A 25,476-nucleotide genomic window follows, 5' to 3' on the forward strand; every position below is an offset into this window, starting at 1 on the left:
TGAAGGAAATATTTTAGTGTGTGTGTCTGAAACAGAGAATGTGTGTGTGTGTGTGTGTGTTGTGTGTGGGTGTGTGTGTGTGTGTGCTTGTGTGTGTGTGGTGTGTGTGTGTGTGTGTGTGTGTGTGTGTGTGTGTGTGGTGGTGTGTGTGTGGTGTGTGTGTGTGTGTGTGTGTGTGCGTGTGTGCGTGCGTATGCTTGTGTGTGTGTGAATGAGTTCTCTCTGCCTCCCAAGGTCACTTCTCAGAATCCCATAGTTAGGGCTGTCACCCTCCACCAATCACCTGGTGCGTGAGAGAGTAGCCCTCCACCCCCTATCCCCATTCACAGCTCCACCTGCCCACCTAGACAAGGAAACATTCCCCATTCACAGCTCCACCTGCCCACCTAGACAAGGAAACATTCCCCATTCACAGCTCCACCTGCCACCTAGACAAGGAAACATTCCCATTCACAGCTCCACTTGCCCACCTAGACAAGGAAACATTCCCCATTCACAGCTCCACCTGCCCACCTAGACTAAGCAAACATATCCCCATTCACAGCTCCACCTGCCCACCTTGACAAGGAAACATTCGCCACTTCACAGCTCCCACCTGCCCCACCTAGACAAGGAAACATTCCCCAATTCACAGCTCCACCTGCCCACCTAGACCAAGGAAACATTCCCCATCAACAGCTCCCTTGCCCACCTAGACAAGGGAAACATTCCCCATTCACAGCTCCACCTGCCCAACCTAGACAAAGCAAACATTTCCCCATTCACAGCTCCACCTGCCCACCTTGACAAGGAAACATTCCCCATTCACAGCTCCACCTGCCCACCTAGACAAGGAAACATTTCCCCATTTCACAGCTCCACCTGCCCACCTTGACAAGGAAACATTCCCCATTCACAGCTCCACCTGCCCACCTAGACAAGGAAACATGGTAATTTATCATTCCAGTTACTATCCCTGAACAGACATCAAGCTGCTTTCCTCTTTACTATGTACTGTAGTACACTGGTAGACATTTAACAGAAAGGACTTGTAATCACCAAGCTTGAAAATCAAATGACTCAAATTGAAGTTTCCTGTTCAGTGTAAGAAATTATAATTTTTATGCCATTTCATGCCAACAAAATTACATGACTCAATGATACTTTTAGGGGAAGGGTTTGTCTAGCTACAATCCTATTAAAATGCTCCATGTGCCCCTCTTTCAGTGATGAAACGACTGTATCGCGAGAGGCACTGTGGTGCTTCCAAGCTGAGTGAAATAAAATGGTTGACTGTGTCAGTCCTACAGTATATCATGGAGCCTAGTGCAGCCAGTGAAGCCAGCAGCAGTACAGCAGCAGTACAGCACTCTACGTGTCGAGGTTTTGTCCTGCTTGCATCTTAACAATAGAAGCGTTATGTAAGCTAAGCGTGCGAGGGTCAGTGCTCCTCCTGTGCTAGCCAGGATGCTGTGGTGGACCGTACAGTGGGAGCAGCTGGAACAGTGCTGAATGACGCTGAGACTGATGCAGAGACGTAGGTCAAGGCTGGCCCCTCAGTGGAGGCGGGAGGATGAGTTATGTGAGAGGAGAGGAGCGTGGCCCTGTGCACTCACTGCTTTCTCTGATGACTGAGCATAGGCTGTAGTAACAGCTGGAGCCCTGTATTACTGCTGCTGTTATGGGCTGGCCTGGCGGCAGCACGTGACCGGCCCTGGCTGCAGCACGTGACCGGCCCTGGCGGCAGCACGTGACCGGCCCTGGCTGCAGCACGTGACCGGCCCTGGCTGCAGCACGTGACCGGCCCTGGCTGCAGCACGTGACCGGCCCTGGCTGCCATGGTGGGAGGTATTAGTGATATGAACAGAAGGGTCCGTGTCCAGGATTACGCAACAGCATCTTCTCTGCCTGGGAAAGCAGCTCTGTAAAGATGACAGCAGTAGACAGCCCAGTCAGTGAAAGTGCATCATCATCACCCCCGTCATTGTTGCTGTGAACCTGTCCGGTGCATGATAAGGCAAGCAAGTGATTTTTGTCCTCTTTTTTTCCCAGCTGCTGAAAAGCGGCAGGGCTTTTCCGACGTATGCGAGCAGATTTAATTGTACCGTAGATTTGCAAACCCGGTTCATCCATGATTTGTAATTCCTATCGCTACACACTCGATCCTAAGCAACTGGATACACAAGTGTGTGTATGTGGGTCTGTTTTTGTGTGTGTACATTTACACAGCACATCAGTGTACACACACACACACACAACCATATGTGCACATGTTTGCGTTATGCTCCCCTGAGCACATACCATGTAAATGAGATGTAAATGAGATGTAAGTGGATATGGGCAATTCCACGGAATCAGAATGACGTCGAGACGTTGATTCTTCACTTTAAAAGTACGCCAAACAAAAACCATTGATTGCGAAGTTAAACAAACCATACAACTCTATGCACAGGTACTACTTTTAACAATTTCCACTGAAAATGTTACAAAAACACATTTACTGGAAGAACAGTGCAGATGCAAAGTTTGGTAACAGAATGATGGTAAAATGTCCCCCTGTGACCACCTTTTCCAAAAAGTCTCTTAAATATCGACTCAGAATGAAGATTCGAAGATGTCTGCAGAAAGAACGGGGTGTCAGCTCTGATACCTTGACTTTGGAAAAATGTATTTTAGTTATTGAACTACAGTAAGTGAAGTGGATTAACACCCGGTAACAGAATTATATCACGGTCCCTGATCTGTACTATATAGAAATGCATAATTATGAATTTCATTCTGTTAATGGTGATGTATCTTAAGTAGGTACACAAAGGTATAAAAATGTTATATCCTCTTTTGCATATTTGGGTATTGTTCTACACACTGGCTATTATTTTAATGAGCTCTGCCACCAAACAAGACCACATTTTGTTGGTCTGGACCAGACCAAATCTGAACAAATCATAGACGTCTATGTTTCACAAGTTTGGACATCAAAGTACAGTACAGTACTACATTAAAGTTCAATACAGTATAGTAAAGTACAATAGAGTAGAGTAAAGTACAGTACAATAAATTATACTGTACTGACCTATACTCTACTTTTCTTTATTGTGCTGTCCAAACTTGTGAAACAGACATCTATGATTGGTTCAGATTTGGACTGACCAAATTTCAACTACTTTTCAAAGTCCATGGATGTCCGGTGTCAGATGGTGCTCAGTGGGTGAGAGGGCTGGTTACAGTAAATGGAAACAGAAGGGCTCATGGGTAGGTGTCACGGGAGAAGTTACATTGAGAGACAGAGACAGAGACAGACAGAGACAGACAGACAGCCAGAGACAGACAGACAGACAGCCAGAGATAGAGACAGAGACAGAGACAGAGACAGAGACAGAGACAGACAGACAGCCAGAGCCAGAGACAGACAGCCAGAGACAGCCAGAGCCAGAGACAGCCAGAGCCAGAGACAGACAGCCAGAGCCAGACAGCCAGAGAGACAGAGACAGACAGAGAGAGACAGAGAGAGAGTTTGAGATCCAGCTGGTCCTGGGGCTGAGTTCACAAACATGTTCTACTAACACACTGAAGCCTCAGGACCAGCACATCCAAATCAATCAGAATAAACCAAATTACAACACAGTCAAAACAAAACTACATTGCTTATTGGAAAACACAAACACAAAGCAAAATGCAGTGCTATCTGGCCCTAAATTGACAGTACACCGTGGCTAACTATTTGACCATGGTTACTGATCAAAACCTTGACAYAGTACAGGCTCAGTGAGCACAGCCTTGCCATTGAGAAGGGTCGACACAGGAAAACCTGGCTCCCTGTAGAGGAAAGGCTGTGCAACCACTGCACAACAGCAGAACCTGAGACAGAGCTGCATTTCCTGACAAAATGTAAAAAATATAAAACAATTAGATAGTGTCATTTCCCCAAATTTGAAACCCTTATTCAAGGTTTCTTAGACCTCTCTGATGAGAGTAGGCTACCCGTCCTGTTGGGGGAGGACGCAGAGAGCTGTGGGTTGGCAGCGCACTACATTGCTGCCTGCCAAGGGTTGAGGGACAGTGTCTGACAGACCAATCAACCTGCACATGTCCTCTACTGTATACTTATTGTTATTGTTCAATGTATGGTTATTTTGACCCTTGGTTATTGTTGTTACTGTTGTCCCGTTGACAATTTTGATTCTCTATTTTGATTCAAAATTCATATTGTAAATATCCAAAGTAAGCTTTGGCAATATGTACATTGTTARGTCATGCCAATAAAGCAAATTGGAGAGACAGAGAGAGAGAGCGAGAGACGGAGACGGTGAGGGAGATGGAGAGAGATTGGCCAGACTGTCACATAAACCAAATAAAACATAATATAAATGTTGATATTAGTTGTCAGGGGTTGTTACTTTAAAATTACTTTGTTTTTATGTATTTCTAATACGTTTTAAGACTTTTTCTGCTGTTTTCTAAAATCCTTTTTCCAATACGCCTTCGCGCATTCCCAATTTTTGGGATGGAGAATGGTTGAAAAATGTATATATGCCTTAATCTCTCAAAAATATAGACTCTTAGCTTTCATTTGACACCAAATTTGATGTGCGTCTATGAACTTCACATGTTAGTGCTCATGGGGCTTTTTACATGGAAATGTCCATATGTTGTGCCAGCTGTCGTTATGTTACGCAGCAGTTTAGCTGTGAGTAGGTCGTGGTATCCGCTAGCTGGCCTGTGTATGTGTGCTGCAGGCCAGAGCAGAGGAGAGCCGCTAGTAAATCACCTCAGGGATCGGGCCTGAACCAATTCATAATTGATTAATTTGAAGTCGATCTGGGGGTATACACTCAGAGTGCTAGACTGATTGTGCTGTTGGGACAGAACATCTGATGGATGCTCTCTAAACGTTGTTAGCCAGAAATCAGGGGTCCTATTCAATCAAACCTGGTGTCCTGAATAAGTCAAATATGATAATTCTTGTGTTGCTAGAATGTCTTACATGCATATAAAAAAAGGTAAACAGACCAGTGTGATAGAAAAAGACAGTCAAATGCATATCACTCATCTGCTACAAAGGTTTTGGGTTGAATTGTTTGGACTTGTCTYGTGTGGTGAGACTGCACGCATAGGCTTCTTCTGATGCTACTGCTCTATCAGTGTCACTGTCGTAGTCAGACCATTGCTTGTCTTAATGAGAATGTAGTGCTGGCTGGGGAGAAGACTGACTGAGGAGGAGGGGGGATGGGAGGAGTCTGCCTATGGAGGAGAGGAAAGGAAAGGTGACTCTCCCTGGGGAGGAGGGTAGAGAAGAGGAGAGGAGACTGCCTAGGGAGGAGGAAGAGGGGACTCCTGAGGCAAGGGTGTATGTGTGATAGCTGCACGGGACTAGTGGGGTGAACACGGGTTCACTCTGAGACTGAAAGTACAGGCAGCACACAAATTCATAAGTGCAACAGTAAGATCAAAGGATGAAAAAGAGAAAATCACATTTAAACCTAAGATAGGGTGGCACATGATTACATCTYACTCGAACTAGCAATTTGGTAATAGCAACGGCTTTGTAAAAAGGTTGGGGTTCAGTTCCATAGAGAGCTTTTCTCAGTCAGCAGATTGTCACTGGGTTGGAGAAGTCAGGGTCTTCTGTCTGCTGCTCTATGTACATTGTCATTGAACACTGGTCACTAAGTATTTTTACATACTGTTTTATCCACTTCATATGTACAGTGTCTTCAGAAAGTATTCACATCACTTGACTTTTCCCACATTTTGTTGTGTTACAGCCTGCATTTAAAATGGATTACATTTAGATGTTGTGTCACTGGCCTACACACAATACCCTATAATGTCAAAGTGGAATTATGTTTTTAGAAATATTTACAAATTAATAAAAAATTAAAAGCTGAAATGTCTTGGGTCAATAAATATTCAACCTCTTTGTTATTGCAAGCCTAAATAATTCAGGAGTAAAAATGTGCTTAACAAGTCACATAATACGTTGCATGGACTCACTGTGTGCAATACGTGTTTAACATTATGTTTTAATGACTACCTCACTTCTGTACCCCACACATACAATTATCTGTATGTGTCACGATCGTCATAATAACTGGACCAAAGCGCAGCGTGATCTGGGTTCCACATCTTTTTATTTGTAAGTGAAACTCACAGCAAAACCAAAAAATCTCAAAACGAAACGTGAAGCTAACAATAGTGCTAACATGCAACTATCCATAGTCAAGATCCCACCAAGCAAAAAGGGGAAATGGCTGCCTAAATATGATCCCCKATCAGAGACAARGACAAACAGCTGCCTCTGATTGGGAACCATACCTGGCCAACATAGAAACATAATCCCCTAGATGACCCACCTTTAGTCACACCCCGACCTAACCAACATAGAGAATAAAAAGCTCTCTATGGTCAGGGCGTGACAGGTGACACCCCCAAAGGTGCGGACTCCGACCGCAAAACCTGACAACAATAAGGGGACGGGTCCAGGTGGGCAATCTACCGTGGTTTGCCGGCTCCGGTGCGGGGCGATGCAGCCCATTCCGCTTCGCAGAACACGTTATCCTCAATGGCGGGCTCTGGTGCGGGGAGTCGTGCGGCTGTGCTCCGGACCGTGGATCGTCGCCGGGGGCTCCGGCACCGTCGGATCGCGGGAGAAACACGTTGGACCGTGTGTCGTTGCGGGACTCCGGACCGTGAGAGTTGTGCGTCGCGGGGGACTCCGGACGCGGTTCGTCGCCGCAAGCTCGGAGCGCGCATTACCGTCGCCGGAAGGCTGCGGAACCGTCTCCGGGAGTTCCGGATCGGTCGGGACCGTCGTAGGAGGTTCCCGGACTGTGGAACAGTGTCGCCGGAAGCTTCTGGACTGGAACTGTCGCCGAAGCTCTGGACTGGGAACTGTCCCGGAGCTCTGGACTGGGAACTGTCGCCGCGACAGCTTGGACTGGAAACTGCTCGCGGAGGCTCTGGACTGGGGAACTGTCGCCGGAAGCTCTGGACTGCGGAACTGTCGCCGAAGCTCTGACTGGGGACTGTCCACCGGAACTCTGGACTGGGGACTGTCGGCCGGAAGCTTGGTGCGTAGGGGCCGGCACTGGTGGTACCGGGCTGGTGACAGGCACCTCAGGACGAGCCGAGGAGCAGGCACAGGACAACTGGACTGTGGAGGCGCACTGGAGGCCTGAATGCGTGGGCTGGTACAGGTGGCACCGGGCTGGTGACATGCCGACCTCAGCGAGTGGCGGGGAGGAGGTACAGGACGCACTGGGCTGTGAAGGCGCAACTGGGGATACAGCGCGTAGAGCCGGCGCACGGAATATCCCTGGGATCGGAGGATGCGCGGACGTGGGAGACCAAATACCAATACTTATTTCCCACCATATTTGCAAATAAATTCTTAAAAAATCCTACAATGTGATTTCCTGGATTTTTTTTCTCAATTTTGTCTGTCATAAGTTGAAGTGTACCTATGATATAAAATTAACAGGCCTCTCTCATCTTTTTAAAGTGGGAGAACTTGCACAATTGATGGCTGACTAAATATTTTTTGCCCACTGTATATACAGTTGAAGTCGGAAGTTTATACACCGTGAGCAAATCACATTTAATAGAGTTTTTCTACAAATTCCTGACATTTAATCCTAGTAAAAATTCCCTGTCTTAGTTCAGTTAGGATAACCACTTTATTTTAAGAAATGTGAAACCTGTCAGAATAATAAGTGAGAGAGAATGATTTATTTCAGCTTTTATTTCTTCCATCACATTCCCAGTGGGTCAGAAGTTTAACATATACTCAATTAGTATATGGAGCATTGCTTTATATTGTTTAACTTGTCAAACGTTTCGAGGTAGCCTTCACAAGCTTCCCACAATAATTTGGTGAATGTGGCCCATTCCTCCTGACAGAGCTGGTGTAGGCCTCCTTGTCTCGCCCACAATGTTCTATAGGATTGAGGTCAGGGCTTTGTGATGGCCACTCAATACCTTGACTTTGTTGTCCTTAAGCCATTTTGCCACAAACTTTGGAAGTTGTTTGTTAACAAGAAATTTGTGGAGTGGTTGAAAAATTTGTTTTAATGACTCCAACCTAAGTGTATGCAAACTTCCGACTTCAACTGTATATACAGTACCAGTCAAGTTTTGGACACATCTACTTATTCAATGGTTTTTCTTTATATTGTAGAATAATAGTGAAGACATCAAACTATGAAATAACACATATGGAATCATGTAAACCATGTTGTAGCCACCCTTTGAGTGACTGTTGTTTCTCTTTGCTTATTTCAGATGTTCTTGCTTAATATGGACTTGGTCTTTTACCAAATAGGCTATGCTTCTCTGTGTACCACCCCTACCTTGTCACAACACAACTGATTGGCTCAAACGCATTAAGAAGGAAAGAAATTCCACAAATTAACTTTTAACAAGGCACACCTGTTAATTGAAATGAATTCCAGGTGACTGCCTCATGAAACTGGTTGAGAGAATGCCAAGAGTGTGCAAAGCTGTCAGCAAGGCAAAGGGTGGCTACTTTGAAGAATCTAAAATCTAAAATATATTTGAATTTGTTTAACACTTTTTTGGTTACGACATAATATGTGTATGCGACCAATAAAATGTTATTTGATCTGATTCTTGATTTGGTCCAAAGGTATTTCTTGTCTATCCTGAGGCTCCAGTCACAACAGAGAGATGAGAGGGATAGCTTTAGTTTGAACYGTCTGTTAGTGTCCCCTAGAGGTGGCACGTCACGCCAGGCCAGTGGAGGTGCATGATTATGGTGGTCTCTGGGGTCTGGCCAGAGTCTAGCTGAGGCAGCGGCGATTAGAGACAGGATTTGCATTGTAATGAAAAAGCTTATCTCTGCAGGTTCAATCTCTATGTCTGCCTGTCCCCGGRCGGCTCAGTTTTGTTTATTTTCTGCCTGATCTGACCACTCTCTGCTAGGGTGTGCTGTGTTACTCCAACTATGAATGAAGCACATACGCATCCCTCTCATTGTCAAGTTAGCTTGGCATGTTTTGGTAGGCATTTTTGATATGTGTAATGWTGCCTATAACAATGTCCTTGTTAGATGTTTCTCTCATATACTTACATTTGCACCAGGTGGAATTTTCAAACATATCAACCACACAGGTATTTTTAGTTGCTGTTCAAATTTGGGTCTGGAGTCAGAAAGACTCTCTGAGATTCTTGTTGTGAGGTATGAGACAGATATCGTTTTAATATTGGCTAGTGTAATTGATTGATATACTACTCCTTGCTTCCAGTGGCAACCCAGAAGGACATGATACACTAGACTAGAGTAGGATGTGTGTGACGTGAGAGACACAGGATCCAGTGTATGTTATTGTTCCTCTGTCTGTCCATGGTGATGAGCTGCAGCTCATCTGTGCACCCTGTCCACTTTGCCCTGTCTGTGTAAGGTTAATGGGACTAACTGGCCTTTGATTACAGCGTGGTATTGGCAGGGAGAGGAGCAGACACACACTCTGCCAGTTTGCTGTTTATGACACGCGGTCGGTTCCACAGCACTTTTAATTCTGACTATGATAATTGCCTGCTGATGTGATGTGGTGTTAAATGCTTTGTGTTTGTGTGSAGGGATTCATTGATTTGCAGGCACTGATCAAGTGGAATTTCAAACATAATTAGGAAGAAAAGCTTTTTCCCCCCACTGTGCTACTGCGTGATCATTCTCATTTCTCAGCGGTTCATCCTAACACTTTGGTTGGTAGGCTGTCTTCAAGGCTGCAGTGTCTGTAAGGTGAAGTCTATGGGTTAGGTATAAACCTCCTCTCCACTCTACAGTCTCCACTGTCCATGGACAAGTCACAATGAGCAGGGGCACTGGGTAATAGCATAAAGAAGCTTCAATAAGCTGGATTGAATTAGCTTTGCCCTGGCTAAAATGAATTAAAGAGGCAGACATGACATCGACTCCTAAATTGAGTCATTATACCTGCTGGACTCGAGCTAAATATGACGTGTTCTTATTTCAGCAAGTAAATATTTACTAACCATGGGCCACAGTCCAGGATGAGCTCTGTACAAATGGTCCTCCACTGGAGCCTGCCTGAGCCAGAGATTCATATAAATATAGGTCTTGATATAGCGTGTCTATGACTTTATTCATTCTAATGAAGGTATATAGGGAGACCTACCCTTCAGTCCTGGCAATCACAGTTGATAGAATCATTTGTTCTTATGGCCCAGAAAGACTATACTCTCACATCCCTTGCCTACATGCCTGAGCGGTCCTGCACTGCTACTTACAGTGAGTCAGTGCTATTCTACCGTGCAACAAAATTGCACTCATGAATCATTCATGAACATATAATGTTCTAAACCACATTTCATGTTTACAGTGAATGTGGCCACTGACAAGCATACGTATCTGATGATGAAGAACCAACTTTGACTTTCAGTCATGAAGTCAGTGTTGCTCAAATTTATGGAGCATTTATAGAGCAGAAAGATTTATTCCCGAGGCTATTGCAGAGGTAAAAACAGAAAATGAGCAGCCGTGGGCTAAAACTGTACATGACTGATACACACTGTAAAGACGTGAGACTGAGGGGGAGGGGTGATGTTGAGCACCAGTCCCTATGGTGGTTGAGTAAGGCCTGTGTGGCCTATTGGACAGGGGGCATGGGGCAGGGTAAGAAAAGCCTGGGTGAAGATGTCTGTGTTGCGGAGGTAGGCAAGCTGCCTCCTGTCAGSAGAAATAAACACTAATTGCCCGTTGGCTTTGGGTTGGAGATGTGCAGCTGGGGACGAGCAGCTAAAAATATCCCTGCCTTTTCCCATGAGCAGAAGGCWGGCAGACAGACAAGCAGGCAGACATACAGGCACACAACACCATGGAATTAGTATGAACTGCAAGAGGATGGCACCGGCTTGGACATCTTCCGGCCATTTTTACAAACGTCAGGGCGGGGGATGGAGCGACACCAACACTGGGAAAGGTGAACTTAGGGTGAGCTGCTCCACATGGACTAATCTCCCGTGGGCAGATTCTGCATGTAGCTGACCAAATTACGCAAGATTTTACTCCTGTGTTACAGAGATTACATATGGACTGCAGGGTTGGGCTCAATTCCATTTTAATTCCACTCAATTCAGAAAGTAAACCCAATTCTAATTCAAAATGTTCTACGCACAGACACACAACACACACACACACACACACACACACACACACACACACACACACACACACACACACACACAACACACACACCACACACACACACACACACACACACACACACACACACACACACACAACACACACACCACACACAACTCATGCTCACACACACATCAAACAACTGCTGCTACCAGACTCTTATTATTACTGCAAAATATTACACAATTTAACCACTTCCCCGCAATCCCCCCTTCCCCAAAACACGTGTAAATATTGGACCATAAATTGTGCCTTCCTGTATTATACTTACTGTATGCTAAAATGTTTATTCTATTGTACTGAGCCATTTACTTTAAGTTCGTATTCTTATCTTATCTTATTCCTTATTGTTGTTGCATTGTCGAGAAAGAACCTGCAAGTAAGCATTTCGTTGTACGGTATATACCATGTGTATCCTGTACATACGACGAATAAAACTTGACCCTTGAAACCTACAGAACCATCGTGTCCTCTGCTCTGAACACTGGGAGCGAATGTCACATATAAACACCAAAGCTGCTGTTGTCATGTCACGGTTGTGTTGTGTTTCTATCCCCAGCTAGCTAAAGCCAGGCTGTGTTCCCATAATGTTGGCAAGTCACGCTCTCCCATGCAGAGATGGCCTTTCCCCGCTGGCCTGCTCTGGCCAGTGATGTATAAACCCTGGATGACTGACAGGGGGGCTGTATTGAAGCCACCAGGCAGCCATTTTGGTACTCCTCCTTCGTTATAAAAAAGATTTTGGAAGCTATATAAATTAATTTCATTTCATTGCTTTTGACAAGATTATTCTATAACAGACACCTTAATGCATACTTGTAAATGATATTATGTGAACTATATTATGTGATTCCTTAACTTCTTATGGCTGAAGGGGCAGTATTGAGTAGCTTGGATGAAAGGTGCACAGAGGTGCCCATATTAAACGGCCTGCTCCTCAGTCCCAGTTGCTAATATATGCATATTATTATTCATATTGGATAGAAAACACTCTGAAGTTTCTAAAACTGTTTGAATGATGTCTGTGAGTATAACAGAACTCATATGGCYGGTAAAACCTGAGAAAAAATCCAAACAGGAAGTGGGAATTATGAGGCTGGTCGATTTTCAACCAAGATCCTATTGAAATCACAGCGAGAATTGGATGAGTTTTGAGGGGAATTAGTCAGGTCTGCCATGACCATACCATGCTCTAACCATGCGCGTTCACATGAGAGGGAGCTCTGTTCCATCGCTCATCTGAAGTCAATGTAATTCTCCGGTTGGAACGTTATTCAAGATTTATGTTAAAAACATTCTAAAGATTGATTCAATACATCGTTTGACATGTTTCTACTGACTGTTACTGAACTTTTGGACATTTCGTCAGCTTTTAGGGAACGCGCATCGTGACTTTGGATTTGTTTACCAAACGCGCTWACAAAAGTAGCTAATTGGACATAAATAACGGACATTATCGAACAAATCAAGCATTTATTGTGGACCTGGGATTCCTGGGAGTGCATTCTGATGAAGATCATCAAAGGRAAGGGAATATTTATCATCTATTTTCTGGTTTCTGTTGACTCCAACATGGCGGCTAATTTGACTATTGTTCTGAGCGCCGTTTCAGATTATTGCATGGTTTACTTTTTACGTAAAGTTTTTTTGCAATCTGACACAGCGGTTGCATTAAGGAGAGGTATATCTGTAATTCCATATGTATAACTTGTATTATCATCTACATTTGTGATGAATATTTCTGTTGAATCGATGTGGCTATGCAAAATCACTGGATGTTTTTGGAACTAGTGAACGTAACACGGCAATGTAAACTCWGATTTTTTTTATATAAATATGAACTTTATCAAACAAAACATACATGTATTGTGTAACATGAAGTCCTATGAGTGTCATCTGATGAAGATCATCAAAGGTTAGTGATTAATTTTATCTCTATTTGTGCTTTTTGTGACTCCTATCTTTGGCTAGGAAAATGACTGTGTTTGTCTGTGATTTGGCGGTGACCTAACATAATCGTTTGTGGTGCTTTCGCTGAAAATACTATTTAAAATCGGACACTTTGGTGGGATTAACAACAAGATTACCTTTAAAATGGTATAAGATACATGTATGTATGAGGAATTTTAATTATGAGATTTATGTTGTTTGAATTTGGCGCCATGCACTTTCACTGGCTGTTGTCATATCGATCCCGTTACCGGGATCTCAGCCATAAGAAGTTTTAAAGTACTTTTTTTTTGAGAGTACTAATGTTACATGAGCAGGCGCACACCCAGAACAACAGTTTGTGTGGAGGTGCTGACTAACGGCGAATAAACTATAAAGTATCAAAATAAAGAAAGTCGCACACTCCATGTGTAATCTCCCAGCAATTTAATGGGTATTTACCAACGTTTCGGCATCACTGTGCCTTTCTCAGGYTAATGTCATGGATACTTGAACCAGGTTATGTAGTGCAATTAGAGTAACCAATGACAGTGGTGAGGGGTGTGTCATYATGATTAAGTTAATTCAAATTAGTGAAGCTGTTAAAACATCGTATATGGCATATTAAATATATTATGCTATTGTTATCATATAGAAACATAATGGAATATTGTACATCATATTAGCATCAACATACATTATTGTTTTATTCAATTTCACATAATAATTTCGTATTTAATTTTTGTTACATGTAATATTGGTTCAACCTTAATATATAATGAGCATCAWCAACAGGGGGAACATATTAGGTATATGCTAATAAGCTGTAAAAATAATTTTTCAATTTATAAGACTTGTGCATAAAGGAAAATGTGTTCATAAGAAGGGCCTGAGATCAAAGTCAATATTCAGACCACRAGGGGTCAATGTTTTTAGATAGGATATCCAGTAGCCTCCCTTTGTAGGCTTTTCCACATGAACAGGTGATTAGATAGATTACTCCCTTGGTCTTGCATGAGATGATACCCCTAACAGGGATCTTTCGACCTGTATGTGGGTGTCTGATGAAAGATGTTTTTATGGTGCTATTGCACTGTGCCATGAGCCACATTTGTAGTTCCCATTTGGGATAGGTGTCAAGAGRGTCTGAGTGGGCTCAGGGGGCATGTCAGATCTCACCAAACTATCTCCAATATTGCGACCACGCTTATAGACCACCAGTAGGGGTTCCTTGAGGAGGTGTGRGATTTTTTTTGTCTGATTGCAGAATATGCCAGTGCTTTTTCAGGATTGCTTTKATTTTCTCCGAACCCTTGGTGTACTTAGTGCAAAAGACGGTTGCGTTGTTTTTATTCTTTGGTTGAGTTTTTAGTAATCCCCCTCTTGGTTTTTGAGATATTTTCATCATTGCAACATCAAGAGTTTTGTCCTTGTAGCCTCTCATTTTGAATTTATCTGTCATTTTTTTAGCATTGCTGTCAAAATCTGACTGGTGGCCACAGATCCGTTTAACCCTGCATAACTGACTGTATGGTAGACCATTCTTGAGTGGAAGGGGATGTATACTATCCGCACATAGCAGTGTACTGCGGTCTGTGGGCTTTGTGTATAAATCTGTGTGTAATGCATCATTCTCTTTGATAATCCAGAAGTCCAGGTAGTTTATTTTTCCCTCATCAGTCTGCATGGTGAATTTGAGGTATTCAGAGCTCTCGTTTAGTAAAGTTTGTAATTAATTTAGTTCCTGCTGACTTCCTTCCCAGAGCACAAAGACATCATCTATGTATCTCTTCCATAGAAGTATTTTAGAAAGTAAGGGGTGTGTCTCTGTTTTATAAAGGAGTGCTTCTTCAAATTGTCCCACATAKAGGTTTGCATAGTTGGGGGAAAAGGGGCAGTCCATGGCTACACCCCGAATCTGAAGGAAAAAGTCTGACTKAAAGACAAAGTAGTTATGGGATAATACCAGTTCAGTAAGATGTAAGATGCAATCATTGGATGGAGCAAGGGTAGAGTCTCTCTGCTGAAGGAAGTATTGTAGCGCTGTCCCCACTTCAGCAAAAAAATACTAAAATACATGTKATTTTGTCCTTAAKYTTTTAATTGAAATTCTTTAGAATTCCATTAATTCCTATTCCTGGGTAGTACCAATATGGCCGACCAGTAGCTTCAAAGCCTCTAATTGACCAATACATAGCATCAGCAATCCAGGATTTATGTATACATCATTGGCCCTGGCTGAGTCGAGTTACAGCTCTTCCTCTAGTCTATGACACAGTAGCAGCATCTGGTTCCACCTGACTGAAGTCATGAATAATTAAAGCAGGCATTATTATTTCGAGCTAGCGCAACTGGCTTGGCAATAACAAGCAGTTTAGCTACAGCATCGCCTGCTAAGTGGTCCAACATGGAGAGAGGATGTTATTTTACCACGTTGGCAACTTATACTTGTGTGGGTTTGTAAGTATTAGGTTGAGTGAGTGTTGCGGTGTTACCTAGATACTGTATGTGGACGTTTCSTTTGCCTTGTGTTGGAATGGAGGGAACTGTATGTAAACATTACTTGGACCATCTGTGTTTATTTATAGTTCGCATTCCTAATTTCATATCTCTGCCCCTAAGCTCTGTATTATACAGTATGTTGCAGTTCATGTTTTACGGACAATATCTGCATGACGTAGAAAGCATGTTTCAGGCATGACCTAGTACTATTCATGATAAACAAATAGGATTTGTACTTAGCCTACAGTAGGCCTTCATTGACAACTTGTTTCACTTTTGTTTTGTTTAATCCTTTAGTGAACCTTTGCTTTTGCTTGTGTGTCTGTGTGCTCATGTGTGTTTGTACTTTATGCTCTCTCCCTATGTGTGTGTATTTGCATGTCTAATCAGATCTCTGTAGAGCTGTATGTTTACTCAAGGTAGCCGCAGCAGATGTGCAGGTGGTCCAGTCTATACGCCATCCTTTTTTATGCTGTAACTGGAGCCTTACAGGAGCGTCAGGTTCATCATTAGCCTAGCATCAGCAGCAGGACAGGTTGTTTTTCAACCCTGACCACCTGCTATATAGTCCTGACCTGGGTTACTCTATAGCCCACTGGGCTGACATGGMGAAACTAACTTGGAGACTAGTCTAGCTATATGTCAGCGACACTCAACTTAAACATTAGTWAGAATTTGTCAAGGTTATACAGTATATGCCTATTTTATAGACAGGCCATAGCCGTTTCTGGCCATTGAAAAGAGGTACGTGATGACTGTGATATGACTAGCTGGAATAGTTCAGATGACCATGACAACGTTTTCAACTTATTTATTGTTTTCCTCCACAGCTCAGAAATGAAGTTGTGCCCCTCCACTTCCCAGATGTACCGCCCCAGTGTCAGTGTGTGGACAGACTACATCTTCTAGAGGACAACAACCGAGCCCTGAAACTCAAGCCTGGGACCTTCAGCCAACACAGGCTACAGCACAAACTCCTGGTGAGTCACTGACTCTCTATCTCTATCTATCTGAGGCTGCAGTGGTGGAGCATTATTTTGAGAGTGGCAAGAGGCTGCTGTCTTGGCAAGGCAAGGAAGTCGCCCATAGCAGTCAAACGCGGCTTTTTCCCCATTCGTTTCTCTGCTCTGGACTGTGAACCCTGAATTATTTTTCCTACTGCTAATTGTGCTAAAGATTGAAATAAGTTGACTTTCTACTCGTCTGTCTGTTTGGAGAAGAAGGTTGAGGAATGAATTGGGGTCAGTCAGAGACACAGCTTGAATGGTCATTCCTGAYGTCACTGCTGCTGATGGACAAAGCTCTAAGATGTTGTGCCTTTGTCTAAAATAAAAGAATCTTTGCAAAAACTATTTTCAAGAAAGTCAAGGGTATAGATGTACTGTATATCCATCTCCTTATTTAATCAACGGTTTCCCGCCCTGCCAATTGGAAGCTGCAGTAGCCAACTACACTAGCCATGCTACTGGCCTGGTATGCAGCCGAGCCATGAGGAGTAAACCGGTTGTTAGGGGAGGMGGGCAGGCATGTTAGGTCTCCTCCAGGCCTCAAGCTGATCCTAGGCTGTGTCTTCACAGTGGAGACTGCTTGTAATTCCCCAGGCTTCCCCTGACGTCCTCCCAGGGTCCAATATGAATGAGCTGCATCCATTAGCTCTCAGGGCGCTGCTTGTGTTGAGTGGATCGGGATGAGCCGTTTGTGTATGTGTGCACATGTGTGTGTAGGGAGTTTGGAATGAGCTGTGCTGTGTGTGTAGGGTGCTGTCTCTCCTAGAATCTGAGCGGAAGACAGGATGGAAAGTAACCTCACGCTGAACTCAACAAGCTGCATGGCCTGCTTTGGGAGTAATCTGGTTGATGTTAATAACTGTTGCTATACTGTTTCTTTGAAATATTGAACGACAGCTAGATTGAACGACAGCTGGTTTGAACGACAGCTGGATTGAACGACAGCTGGATTGAACGACAGCTGGATTGAACGACAGCTGGAAACAGTACGGCAACAGTTATTAACATCAACCAAATTACTCCCAAAGCAGGATGTTTGCACTATCTAGGGTTGCAAAGGGGTTTGGTATATTACTGGAAACTTTCTAAGTTTACCAGCAAACTACCATAAGTTTGGTAACTTTCAAGGAATTTATGTTATGTATCACAAGAAATCTATTGGCCCTTTTGGGTAATTCAGATTATCACAGGTGTCTGTAATTATCTCTGGCCCTCTGTGTGGCCTTATCACATGTGAAATATATAAAATAATCAAATAAGACGATTTTAAAATAAAAAATAGAATGACAAAGCTGTAACACATCCTAAATATAAACCATCAACTTAGTGAAGACCTTTAGCGTTTAATAATATGAGGGTTACAGCATAAAATATCCTTTAGAATTTTTTTGACTTGTCAAAATGTCTTTGTTTTAAATGTTTTGGTGCCAAACTGGTGGCAGTTGTGAAACAGGTCAATAGTTGGAAGAGTGGCAGAGTTAATTCAAAATAATGCCATTGTTGATTAGATTATTTTTTTCATTAATTAGGCAATTTTCTCTTGAACCATATGGTCTATCCACAAGAAAATGATGGACAATATGGACACAGATATACAAAATGAATACTATATAAATAATTTTCCAAAGTATAACCTACCAAAGTTACCATAGATTGCAATAGTATTCCAGTTACATAAAAGTACATAATATTCCGGTAACTTTGGTAAATTACTGGTAGCTTTGCAACCTTAGTACTATCAGTCGGATTTCTCTGGTTGTAATATTCCACCACTTGGATGTCCTGAATGGAAATAGATAAAAGGTCTGAACAGCTTTCAAGGTTATTTACAATCATGGATGGTGAATGTAATAGTGTTTGTATCACACATTGAATGATATCCTGGCTTGCAGTCGTAAAGCTTCAGGCTAAGGGTGTGAGGTCGAGGTTTCTGTAAGTGTTTGTTTGCAAAGACAGGAAGGCGTGAATTGTYTGTATTATTGAATTGTAACTCTCAGCTAGCTCGTCACTGGGTTATATGTGATACTTAGCCTTTCAAATGAAGAGTCTGCCAGGTCTTTCCACCATTCTGCTGTCAGCTATCTAGTCCCACTGCTGAATCACTTAGGCCTAACCTGAATCAGTTTGAACTCATTCTTGGCCCAAGAATAACGTATGTTCACTTAAACTTATTTTCATCCTAGAGCCTCCCCAGCTAACACATTTGGTTCCTTAGAAGTTGTGGAAACTTAAGTTTTTGGTTTCCCATTGGTTCCATTGGAACGGAATGTATATGTTTTTAAATAACATTTTTAGAACGTACTTTGAACGTTACTATGGTTTTCTTGTGGTTTTGATGTAAATGTTTCTTCATGTTCTGAGAACATGACTTTAAATAGGAAAACCATGAGGAAACCTGCAGAAACTGTTATGTTGAAGTACTGAAATTCCCACAGAAGAACGTTGTTTCTTAATGTTCTCGGAACAATTTGAGAACATTACTTTAAATAAAACCATGAGGAAACCTGTAGGAAACCTTATGCTGAAGCACTGAAATTTCCACTTAAGAAACATATGGTTCTCAGAACATTATGTGCTAGCTGGGTGTCCTGCACCATTCTCAGAATGTTGTGAGAAGGTTGTATGCAAAATAACCATAGGACAACCATGCTCTAAGAAACATATGATTCTCAGAATGCTAGCTGGGTCTAACAATGTAGATGTTTGGCCAATATTATAAAAGATGTGATGCAAAACACAACCTTTACCCACAATATATAGGCTACTGCTAAATTGAGGAAGTATGACCAGCAGGCTATTAGCTGCCAGCTGTTGTCTTATGTCCTGTCATGGAGATGTGGTCAGACGAGCTCTGGTCACACAAACCCCTGCCCCCTGTACCTGGCAGTTGCTTGGAAACGTGTGCTTCTAAAGTCAACTTACGTCCTATCATGCCATTAAGTTGTTGTTTTGCATTGCTCAGTCAACAGAGAAATGGGATGGGAGGAACGGGAAGGTGACGGGGAGGGATGTTAGTCCCCTGAAGTGGAAAAAAAACGCAGATTATGGGTTCTGAAATGATTGTCTTGGCATCGGTAATTACTGATATATGATGCTCCCGTGGAAGACTGAGTGAATTGGTAATGAAAAACTGACAGAGCCTGTGGTACCGCCGTAGCAAGCCCCATTAGCCCCCAACTCTGTTATCTTCTGATGGAGATAGCCTACAATCAGCAAAGCCGCAGACGTCATGTAAGCAAAGGTACCACTATTACTCGTCATGTACATGGCTGTCTTACCACAAAACATTCCTGTCTTGCTAAATGAAAGCTCGATAAGGAAGGAGTATGTTTTCTCTTGGACCAATGGTCTTTCTGAACTCTGCATGCTATCAGTGGTCTCCTCCTTTTTATAGTAAAGACAGTCGTTGTGAGTCCCCTTCCCACTGTTCCCCTAGTCTGCTGTGGCTGTATGATACGACTGCTAGGCTCTGTATCTATGTCCCTGTGGATACTTCCTCCTCTTGGATTGGTCGGTCATCTATTCAACAGCGTTCTGATCCATAGCCCAAGACGGTCTCTTTCTCAGCCTCACGCTGATAGCGCCACTACTGCTCACAGTCACGTTCATCATCTACCTCTGAATAACCCCCCATGATAAAACAACAGTTAGGAATGAAACAAAAATATATGACTCCTGTCTAAAGGGAATCCTGTTGTATACAGTAGAGTTGCAGATCTGTATTTAGAATAGGGGAACAGAGGATGGTGAAAGTGCTGGCACCACTGCTCTGCTCAGGCAGTGACACAGCCTGAAGGTGTGTGTGTGTGTGTGTGTGTGTGTGTGTTTCTGCTCCTCCTGTGCCATGCTGCTCTGCATTTATTCCCTCTGATCTTGTTTTATTGCTGCATCAGAACTCACACAAACACACACAGGAGGAAACCTGCAGAAAACAGGCATATTCCGATGGGGGTGAGGCGATGATGATTCTGCACAATCCTCACAAAAACAGACACCTACCTGTGTGTGTGTGTGTGTGTGTGTGTGTGTGTGTGTGTGTGTGTGTGAGAGTTTTTTTTGTTCTACTATCCTTGTGGGGACCAGAAACCCTCACAAGGATTTTATAATTTTTTTAAATTTCACATTTACAACTGCGACCTGGCCAAGATAAAGCAAAGCAGTGTGACACAGACAACAACACAGAGTTACACATGGAATAACATGGAATAAACAATAAACAAATCAATAACACAATAAACAAGTCAATGACACAGTAGAAAAAAAATAAGTCTATATGCAGTGTGTGCAAAAGGCATGAGGAGGTAGGCAATAAATAGTAGTGAAGAATTGCAATTTAGCAGATTAACACTGGAGTGATAAATGAGCAGATGATGATGTGCAAGTAGAGATACTGGTGTGCAAAAGAGCAGAAAAGTTAATAAAAACAGTATGGGGATGAGGTAGGTAGATTGGGTGGGCTATTTACAGATGGACTATGTACAGCTGCAGCGATCAGTTAGCTGCTCAGATAGCTGATGTTTAAAGTTGGTGAGGGAAATATAAGTCTCCAGCTTCAGCGATTTTTGCAATTCGTTCCAGTCACTGGCAGCAGAGAACTGGAAGGAAAGGCGGCCAAATGAGGTGCTGGCTTTGGGGATGACCAGTGAGATATACCTGCTGGAGCGTGTGCTACTGGTGGCTGTTGTTATCGTGACCAGTCACCTGAGATAAGGCGGAGCTTCACCTAGCATAGACTTATAGATGACCTGAAGCCAGTGGGTCTGGCGACAAATATGTAGCGAGGGCCAGCCGAATAGAGCGTACAGGTCACAGTGGTGGGTAATAAAACAAGGACATTTCTGACAAGTGGGGACATTTCACCGGTCCCCACAAGGAAAAAGGCTATTTTATGCTTGGGGGTTAGGTTTACGGTTGGAGTTTAAATTAGGGTTAGYYTWAGYYTWAGGYMTWYGAYTTAGYYTTAYGGTTWYGGMTTYYGGTTAGGGTTAGATTAAGGGTTAGGGGTAGCTTTACCATTAGGGGTTAGGGAAAATAGGATTTTGAATGGGAAACAATTGTTTGATCACCACAAGGACAGTAAAACAAACGTGTGTGTGTGATGCAGCAGGGCAGGCTGCTGTACTGGGGGGCTGCCTCCCCATGCCCATGTTTACATGAGTAGTAATTCAATTAGAGCGGTGTGGCTCCCACACTACAAGCCTCCACCACTGCCATAATTCAATTATCCTTCTTATTAACGCTCTGGAGCAGCCGGCTCGGTACCCAGGACTATGCTGCTCTGAGTCTGAAGATGAACACACCATTCACTCCTTAGTACTCCTCACCGCTCTGACACCACAACCCTCTGATTCTACAATCTTTATATTCCAGAGTCTTCTCAATCTAGAATGTTCAGAGTCCTGACTGCTTTGTATTCAGAAAGCACTGGATCTTAATGCTTTTTACACTCTACTGTGCAGTATAGCTATTGTAGTATGACTTTGGTTGGAACAAGGCACATTCTTGCATTTATTTTACAGGTTAAGTGCAGTGCAGGAGTTAACATGTCTGCCATACTTGTACTATACAGGGAGATACATGGAGAGGTTGGTGTTGACCCAGATAAAGAGCACACACACACACACACACACACACACACACACACACACCACACACACACACACACACACACACACACACACACACACACACACACACCACCACAGTACTACACACACCACACCACAGCTGGTACATAGAGGTCACACACACACACACACTGTACATAGCCAGTGGGAGAGCCTTTACCAAATTACAGTGAGGATGATGAGAACACTTATCAGAGAGAGATAGAGTCCTCTCCCATCTCCCCCAGGGTCAGTTACTTCCAGCCTGCTGACACTACAACACTTAGCCTGTCATGACCATACACCTTAATCATTAGCCTTCTGATACAACACATACCAGAATCTATGGTATAGCCAGTGGATGTGTGTAAGGTTCATGTAGATATCTGTGGGTTTTATATCCGTAGTGTACGAGGTGTATGTGTTATAGAGAGATCAGACAGTCACCACTGTACACATACAACAGGGTGGTACAGTTAAAGGTCTGCAAAGTTTCTCAATCACTGTATTTGAGGTTATAAAAATTCCAATCTGCTYGAGGCTCCCTTTCTCGCTGTTCAGAATGAATGTGCCCTTTTAATAATGTAACTGGTTTTAACAAGATCGTAAAACGTTCATCTAACTTTCATAAGCCTGTTAGCCCAGTGACAAATTCATGCCACGGTATCTGGGGCTCCTACAGTACGACACTTCCACAGAGAACAGAAACGATGAACAGTGTGAAGCCCCTATGGAGGTTGGAAAGTTGCACTTTAAGTTTAGCCTGCAGTGAGAGGGAGATAGATAGAGTCAGAGAGAAGGGCAAAGAGACCGAGGGGAGAAAGATGGCAGAGAGTGAGTGAGGGAGAGTAAGGGAGAGTGAGGGAGAGAGGCAGAGAGAGAAGGACAGAGAGAGAGCGAGAGGAGGGCAGAGAGAAAGAGAGAAAGAGAGAAGGACAGAGAGAGAGAGACAGAGAGAGAGGCAGAGAGAGAGGCAGAGAGAAGTCTAGTGGTAATTGATAGCATTCCACTGAACAGTCCCCCTCTCCTCTGCCTCATCTATAATACACGTGTTGCACAGGGATCAACTCTGAAAAGTCTTAGCATGGCAAGAGGGCCTGTCATGTTAGGTAAACAATGTATTTTTGGCTTGTTTTTACTCAAGTTTGGAATGGTGGTAGAACATCAGTATCAGTGTGGGTTGAATGGAGCTGGTGCTGGGCCACTAAGGGAGCAGGTTGAATGGAGCTGGTGCTGGGCCACTAAGGGAGCAGGTTGAATGAAGCTGGTGCTGGGCCACTAAGGGAGCAGGTTGAATGGAGCTGGTGCTGGGCCACTAAGGGAGCAGGTTGAATGGAGCTGGTGCTGGGCCACTAAGGGAGCCGGTTGAATGGAGCTGGTTGCTGGCCACTAAGGGAGCAGGTTTGAATGGAGCTTGGTGCTGGGCCACTAAGAGGAAGCAGGTTGAATGGAAGCTGGTGCTGGGCACCTAAGGGAGCAGGTTGAATGGAGCTGGTGCTGGGCCACTAAGGGAGCAGGTTGAATGGAGGCTGTGCTGGGCCACTAAGGAGCAGCGTTGAATGAAAAGCTCCTGGGGAGTTTTAGGCCTAGTGCATGCCTCATCCTCCAGCTCTGTCCCAGCCTCTGTCCCAGCCTCTGTCCAGCCTCTGTCCCCAGCTCTGTCCCAGCCTCTGTCCCAGCCTCTGCAGGAGTAATGTGACCTTCATAATGAGATTAAAATATGTAGCACGGCGTGCATTGATTTTTGGACCAGTCACTAAGATTTATGGACTCAGCCAGTAACAATAAATATTGTACTTGCTCTCTCAAAGAGATCCGATCCGACACTGTGTAACTGATGGTGTGTATGTGTGTGGGCAGTTATTTTATTTATAATCCCCCCCCCCAATTTCATGGTATCCAATCTTGTCTCATCGCTGCAACTCCCGTACGGACCCGGGAGAGGCGAAGGTCGAGAGCCGCGCGTCCTCCAAAACACAACCCAACCTGCTTCTTAACACAATGCCCACTTAACCCGGAAGCCAGCCGCACAAATGTGTCAGAGGAAACACTGTACACCTGGCAACAGTGTCAGCGTGCACTGCGCCCAGCCCACCACAGGAGTCGCTAGCGCGCGATGTGACAAGCACATCCCTGCCGGCCAAACCCTCCCCTAACCCGGACGCTGGGCCAATTGTGCGCCGCCCCATGGGTCTCCCGGTCGCGGCCGGCTGTGACAGAGCCTGGACTTGAACACAGAATCTCTAGCACAGCTGGCACTTCGCTACAGTGTCTTAGACCACTGCGCCACTCGGGAGGCAGTGTGTGCAGTTTCCTAAGACACAAAATAGTGTAACCACAGTAGGCACCTAAACAACTACTGGTACTAAATGAGAAGCCTGTTGGTAACCTAAATGTGCTTCTATAGCAGTAGCAGCAAAATAGGTCATTCACATTAAGTGGCGGCTAGTTACAGTGGGTTTTATTGTGGTCCCACAATAAAGTGATGACTTTGATATGCTTTCCTTAGTTCTCCTTTGTCATGTCAAGTCACACACACACACATACACCCCTCCCCTACTCCAGACACCCTTCACAATTCTCTATCGCCAGCAGACAGAGCACGACGTCACAGCTAGATTGCATTTCCAAATCTGTAACATCTAATTTAACGCCATCAGAAGGTGGGATGGGTTCAATCGAGCGTTCCTTAATTAGATTGCTGTCTGGGTGGAGGGAAATGAGGAAGATGGCCGCTAGCGTTTCTCCAAGGCAGAGAGAGGAGCTGACTATTAGAAGAGTCACTCCGGGTATCAGAGGTGTTGTTGTGCTGACTGTGACTCTGCTCACAGACTGTGAGAAAGGTTGCAGAGTTGACTGTTGTTCCAGTGTGTGACTCACCAAGCCATTCACTCAGAGCCTTTTAGATGAGCCGTTCACCTGACTGTTACCAATCTCACTGCTCTAGTTGTTTATAGCCCTGTTTTTTCAGAGGTTGTGGGGAGCTGGCCCAATTTTTTTCCTTCCCAAGCTCTTGAAGTTGTGACTGAGGCTGCTCCCTCTGTAGCCTTTAGACACCAGTGGGTTCTGCACGTTTTCTTTTGTGGCATTTTGGTATTTGGAAACGGCTGAGGAAGAGAGTGAGGACCGAGTGGTGACTCGGAGTGCTGACGTGAACACAGAATCCTTAAAAATGCGTGCATCTTTGTCGAGACCAAAACTACGTTACGAGAGAAAGCGCATCCGTGACACCAATACACACAACAACACACGAAACACATATGCATAC

General features: G+C 43.9%; 1 protein-coding gene across 1 annotated transcript in view; it reads left to right on the top strand.

Moving 5' to 3' along the window:
• The window catches only part of LOC111974655 (RIMS-binding protein 2-like), a 163,944-nt gene that overhangs the window by 19,489 nt on the left and 118,979 nt on the right, over nt 1-25,476 (top strand). The window contains 1 exon segment of the mRNA XM_070447014.1: nt 16,426-16,575. Coding sequence (XP_070303115.1) covers nt 16,426-16,575 — 150 coding nt within the window.

This window comes from Salvelinus sp. IW2-2015, linkage group LG15 (genome assembly GCF_002910315.2).
Source record: "Salvelinus sp. IW2-2015 linkage group LG15, ASM291031v2, whole genome shotgun sequence".
Lineage (NCBI taxonomy): Eukaryota > Metazoa > Chordata > Actinopteri > Salmoniformes > Salmonidae > Salvelinus > Salvelinus sp. IW2-2015.